General features: G+C 53.1%; 1 protein-coding gene across 5 annotated transcripts in view; it reads left to right on the top strand.

The window, feature by feature from the left end:
* The window catches only part of PLEKHM1 (pleckstrin homology and RUN domain containing M1), a 52,523-nt gene that overhangs the window by 39,758 nt on the left and 6,360 nt on the right, over window positions 1-6,405 (top strand). For all 5 annotated transcript variants that reach the window (XM_017549317.2, XM_017549318.2, XM_017549320.2 and 2 more), the window contains one exon: window positions 3,203-3,396. In XM_017549317.2, the coding sequence (XP_017404806.1) occupies window positions 3,203-3,396 (194 nt within the window). The remainder of the gene's footprint in view (window positions 1-3,202; window positions 3,397-6,405) is intronic.

The raw sequence follows: 6,405 nt of genomic DNA on the forward strand, positions 1-6,405 counted from the left end.
AAAAAAAAAAAAAAAAAAAACATTTCGGGGTATACCCTTCTCTGTGCATTTATTGACACATGCGTCTATTTTTTGTAAAGTTGAGCTCAGACAGGACTCATACTGCTTTATAACAAGATTAGTTCACTTAATATTATACCTTGGACACTTTTTTAAGTTCACCAGATGCTTTTGAATAAAATGTATCCTAAAGTCTCAGAATTTTCCTTTTCTGCAGCTGAACTTAGCCACTTTTCTAGCTGTGTCACCACAAGCAAATTAACTTCAATTTCCTCATCTATAAGGGGAGGGTTAACAACAGTGTCTGTGTTGGGGTTGTTGGGCGGGCAGGTGTGGCAGTGTGTGCCTGTCAGAACAGGGTCCTTTCCCTCCCCGGGGCCTGTCATACCTCCTGCCCTGGGCCATCTGCCTATCCACCCGTCTGTCTCATTCACTTGGTCAGTGTCTGCCTCAAGGGGTGCAAACTTGGTTTTCTTCCAAGGGCACAGATTTCTACTAGGACAGATACAGAAACACAAGGAAGAAGCTGTTTGCTCCTCTGGAGAGCCAGGCCTGGCAGCTGTGTAGTCCTGATGTGTGGATGTGTCTTCATCATAGTGCAGAGTGGGTGACTCTCTGAGTCAGTTCAACCTCAGCTTCCACCTCCTTCATTGTGGTTTTTTTGTTGTTTGCCTTATCCCCACCCCTGCTCTCAGTGTTAAATATTTAACTAACTACATAGAGGAAATTAAACCTCAAAATCACCAAAAATGCAGAGAACCCTTTGACCATAAAACACATTCACTGTTTAGAGGACCCTGATACTTCCGTTGAGCCATCTCCTTATTCATTGCCCTCATCCTTGTGCCACTTCCTTTTCACTTCCTTTTCTAACTAGAAAATTACAATCCTTCTCTAGGAATATCTGAAATCAGGAAGTCCTCAGCTTACTCTCCCTCTCAAAGATTGCTGGCCTAGGAAAGACAGGAAAATTCAAGTTAGAAAGTGGCTGGCCCACGGGTTTGGGGCCTTATTGTTTGCCATTGCTGTTCTGGCTGACCCCTTTGTGCTGAGGCCTGGCTGGCACTGGCAGGATGTCAGCCCAAGAGTGGGGCTTCTCTCTTTGTCTGTCTCCTCCATTCCCACAGGATAGGAACAGTCACTGAGGAGCACAAAGCCCCTGCCCATCTGCAGCACTTGGCAGTGTTCAGTGCACATTCCTGTGTGTTATTTCATCGGAGCCTCACCCAAGGATTGGGGCCAAGTCATGGGAAGAGCTGAGTTAGGTTTGGAGAATAAAAGTTTGACCCAAGTCACCAGGAGTTTGCCATTGGGCTGTCCCTAGGCTGGGTGGGGAGGGGTGAGGGGCTGGTACCTCAGGGCCCTAGGCTACAGGAAAAGAAGGGGTTTCCATGCTGGGGGAGGTGAGAGATGCTGGTGGAGCTGGAAGACAGGAGGTCAGAGGTCCTTCCAACCCCTGAATACAGGGGCAAGTCTCCTGAGGGCCCGTTCGGTCCTCCAACCCTCAAGGGGACAACAGAGCCATACCAGGCACTCATACAGCAGCTGATAGCAGGCTCACATTTACTGAGGATGTGCCACCTGCCAGACCCTGTGCCAGGAGCTCTCCTGGAATACCTCTTTTAATCTAAATTCAAAATAAACCCATGAGAAAGAAGCCCCAGTCCTGGCTGACATCCTGCTGAGTGCCAGGCCTCAGCACTACAGCAGCAGCAGCAGCCAACGAAAAGGCTCCAGACCCATGGACCTTAGTTGCTTTCATTTTCCCCACTTTACAGATGAGGAAACTGAGTCACAGAGAGGGGTGAGTTTCACCAGGTCATATAGGTAGAAAGTGGTGGAGGCAGGATTCAATTCAGTTCTGACTCCAAAGCCAGACTTTTTTTCCCTACACAATTTATTAGAATTTGAAAGGTTGCTGGATACAACAGTCAAATAAATCAATTTCATTTCTATATATCAGCAAACAAATTACTATTTTAAAAGGTAATAATGTCAAAAACAAAGCCACCAGAAATAAAACAAAATATGTAAAGAGAGGACTAACTAAGATGTTAAAGATCGGGGCCAGGCAAGTTGGCTCTCGCCTGTAATCTCAGCACTTTGGGAGGCCAAGGCAGGCAGATTACGAGGTCAGGAGATCGAGACCATACTGGCTAACACAGTGAAACCCCATCTCTAACAAAAATACAAAAAATTAGCCAGGCGTGGTGGCACATACCTGTAATCCTAGCTACTTAGGAGGCCGAGGCAGGAGAATTGCTTGAACCCAGAAGGCTGAGGTTGCAGTGAGCTGTCATTGTACTCCAGCCTGGGTGACAAAGCGAGACTTCATCTCAAAAAAAAAAAAAAAAAAAAATGCAGGGGAAAGGGCTTCTGGTGAGTGTAGCAGCCTGGTATTCAGAGATGACACCTGAGCTCAGACCTGGCAGGTTCTGCAGGCAGGTTTTATAAGCCACGTTAGCTGCTCTAAGCCTCCGTTTCCTCACCTAAGAAAATGGGGACGGGACACCCTCCCTAACGGGTCCTTCTGAGGATGAAGGAGGGATGTGGTCAAGTTCCTGGCCCAGTGTTTTGCAAATAGCAAGCACTCAATTGTTGGCATTGGTATTAGGATCAGGGCCGAGGGTAGAACCTTCAACACCCTGTCAGCCAGGACAGATTGAGATGGATCACTCAGCTGCACACGGAGCCCTGGTGTTGCTGCTGGTGTGAGCCGAGGAAGCTCGGGGAAGCCTGTTGTTGGGCTGTGTCTGATCTGTGGCTTCCTGTGGCTGGAACCTGACTCAGCCAGTCACCTGGTTCCTGAGTCAGGGCACAGAGGGGAGTGCCTGTTTCCTTAGTGGGGGGAAGTAGGGGCTGGGAGGACAGGAAAGGATCTGTGAGGCCCAGCGGGGCATTAACCAGGGCAACGAGAGCAGTCCCTTCCTCATCTTAGCATGGTTGGGGAGGGGGCAGAGACCCTTGCCATTAGAGGGAGAGTGGGTTTGGGAGTCAGATAAACTGGGTTCAGAGCTTGACTGTACCATTGACAAGCTGGGTGACCTTGGCCAAATCCCCTCATCTCCCTGAGCCTCAGTTTCCCCATCTGTAAAATGAAGCTAGCCCCTCAGGTAAGTGAGCAGGTCGTGTGGCACCTGGCCGGGCAGTGCTCACTGAACAGCCATTCCTTCCCACCCCCAATGCCTGGCGATACCCCTAGATCTGCAGACAGGCCCTGAAGTTCCTGACACAGATCCGGGCCCAGCCCCTCATCAACCTGCAGATGGTGAACCCGTCTTTGTACGAGCATGTGGAGCGGATGCACCTCATCGGGAGAAGCCGGGAGCAGCTGAAGCTCCTGGGGGATTACCTGGGTCTGTGCCGGAGCGGTGCCCTGAAGGAGCTCAGCAAGAGGTGAGCACCCTCTACGTGCATGCACACAAATATGTACACACAGACACACATGCCCATATGCCCATGCGCACAAACACATACACACACATGAATGTGCACACAAATGCACAGACATGCACACGTGCACGTGCACACAGATGTACACACATGCGGGCACTCGTGCACACACACACACACACACACACAGAGGGGGCAGTGCCCAGGGCAAGGTGTCCCCCTGGAGGAAACCTGGGCAGAGATCTTCCAATTTGGCCTGGGAAACGATCACATCTTTTGGGAGTGATTTTGGGGTTTTGTTCATGTATCCATTTGTTCACTCTAAAACATAGACAGAACATGCTAAGTACTGCACACCTGGCAAGGTGTGTGGGCTTCAACACTGAGCAGGGCAGAGCCAGGGCCGGCCCTCCAGAAGCCTCTGGCCTGGCAAGGAAGACAGGTGGGAAAGCCAGCAACTCCATCCTAGGGTGAGGGTGAGAGGGAAGACAGGTGGGAAAGCCAGCAACTCTATCCAGGGTGGGGGTGAGAGGCAGGACATCCTGGAAGCACAGAGGCTTGACATCCAGCCCAGATCAGAGGAGGACAAAGCAGGAAGGACTTCCTGGAGGAAGTGACTTCTTAGGTGAGACCTGAAAAATGAAGAAGAATTAGAAAGGGGAAGCCAAGCGTTAAGAGTGTTCCGGACAGAAGGAACAGCACGAATAGGCCATGAGCAAAGTCACCATCCGTGGAAAGCCCAGGGAGAACTTTGGCCACAGCTAGGAGGGAAGTGGGGAGTGTGGCAAGAGCAGACAAGGGCGAGATGTTCCCGCCTCTTCTCTGTCCCACGGCAGCCTCCCTCCTGAAATTCTCCAAAGATGATGTAATCGGGGCAGAGCCCTCAGGATGCCCTTCAGGAAACTTCTCTTACCCAGGGCCTGGGGCCTTTGGCGCTTGGGGATGGGATGTGATGCTGGGCTTCTCCCAGCCTGTCATAAATGTGTCCTAGTCCTCAGGTCACAGCCCGGGCCGCAGCCTTCCCAGGGCTCTGTTCTCCCTCGCCCTCAGGATGGCAGACCTCAGGTGGAGAAGCCTGCTTGTGCCTACTGCCCAGCATGGGCTTCAAGTCCGCCTCTGCTGGGTTTCTGCGGGCAGCGACCAGCTCGGGCCTTCCCTCCCCACAGGGCTGTCCCAGAGAGCGCCTCTCTGAAGGCCGCCTCCTCCATCCTGGCTGTAGTGCTCCCAGAGCTGGGCCTCCTCAGGGCCAGCGTGTGCCCCAAGCAGGTCCCCTGGGGCTCTCAAGGGGTGCTGCAAGGTGCTCTCCCCTAGGGAAAGAGGAGACTCTGGCCCCACAGCTGCCAGCTGAGCCCTTGGTCTCCTCTGCAGGGCCTGGAAGAACAGAAAGCCCTCTGGGGGCCACCCTATAGGACCCTAGACCCTCGAAGGCTTTGTCCCAGGAGGCTCTGTCCATCCCAAGCATCTGTGGGTGACTGGGTCTCCACCTCTTGGAGAGTGCTGACTCACTCCCTACCTCTGAGAGCCCATGACCCAGGGCTCCAGAGAGACTACCCTGCAGCCCACCTAACCAGGTGGCGAAATCTCTGGGGTCAGTGGGGCCTCATTACCCTCCCTGGTCAAGGAGCCTGCAGAGGCCTGCAGACCTGTGTAGACCAGCGGCCTGTGGGCTGGGTTGTGGGCCCCAGCCCCATTCACCCGTCCCTGCCCTGCTGAGTTTGTTCATCAGCTTTACCGACCTGTCTCTGTGGGCACCAGGGGCAGCCCTGTCCGCCTCTCCCTGGCCCTCCTGCTCTGTCCTTGGGCAGCAGCACTGTACTCCTGCTATGCGCTCAGCCTGCAAGAGGGCAGGGCCGTGCCTGTGGAAGTCCCACGGAAACAGCATGGGGCAGAGGAAAGAGCATGGGAGCAGCCCCTGCCTAGCCCCTCATGCGCTGTGAGTCAGGAAAGTTGCTTCACTTCTCTGGGTCCAGCTTTCCCATCTATAAAATGGGCCAGTGATTCCTCCATTCCTGTGGCCTCCTGAGCAGTGGTAAGGGCTGCATGAGGGACCCAGAGTCTGGGCCACAGATGGCCCTGGGCCAGCATAGTATGTGCCCTGTGGGCACCTGATCCAGCCTTGGCAGGGGCCAGAGGAGCTCCCGGAGGAGATGGCATCTGAGCTGAGGGCGTGCAGAGTTATTTTCCTTTTTTCTTCTAAAATGTTTTTCTTCTTTACAAAGGTCAGTCTTCCAAGGGAGAGGCATTTATGAAAGGGAATAAAGCAGACCATTCAGTTAGCCCTTGTCAGAGCCCACCACCCCTGCTTCTGCACGGCACTCCGTCCACACACGCGTGCTGCCACAACACCAGTGGTATTGTGTGTCTATTGAACTGGGGCTTAGAATAATGAGGAAAGAGCAGAAAGGGCAGGGGAGAACTGGCTTTCCTGGCTAAGGGACCAGTAGCAGGCAGGCAGGAGTACAGCTCACTGAGGACCTTGAGGGGTTCTGGGCAGTGGGCTGCAGGTGCAGGGCCTTTGGATTTGATCTGCCACCTGTGGGCAACCATTGAAGGGTTTTGAGCATGGGGCTGTCACTTCTGATCAGCAGTTTAGAAAAGACCACTCTGAAAAGACTGGGCGAGGTGGTTCATGCCTGTAATCCCAGCACTTTGGGAGGCTGAGGCAGGTGGATCACCTGAGGTCAGGAGTTCAAGACCAGCCTGGCCAACATGGTGAAACCCTTTCTCTACCAAAAATACAAAACTTAGCAGGGCGTGGTGGTAGATGCCTGTAATCCCAGTTACTCGGGAGGCTGAGGCAGGAGAATTGCTTGAACCCAGAAGGCGGAGGTTGCAGTGAGCCAAGATCATGCCACTGCCCTCCAGCCTGGAAGACAGAGTGAGACTCTGTCTCAAAAACAAAGTTTGTGGCCAGGCGCGGTGGCTCAAGCCTGTAATCCCAGCACTTTGGGAGGCCGAGGCGGGTGGATCACGAGGTCAAGAGATCGAGACCATCCTGGTCAACATGGTGAA

Source organism: Cebus imitator, unplaced genomic scaffold, assembly GCF_001604975.1.
Source record: "Cebus imitator isolate Cc_AM_T3 unplaced genomic scaffold, Cebus_imitator-1.0 Scaffold217, whole genome shotgun sequence".
NCBI classification, from domain to species: Eukaryota; Metazoa; Chordata; class Mammalia; order Primates; family Cebidae; genus Cebus; species Cebus imitator.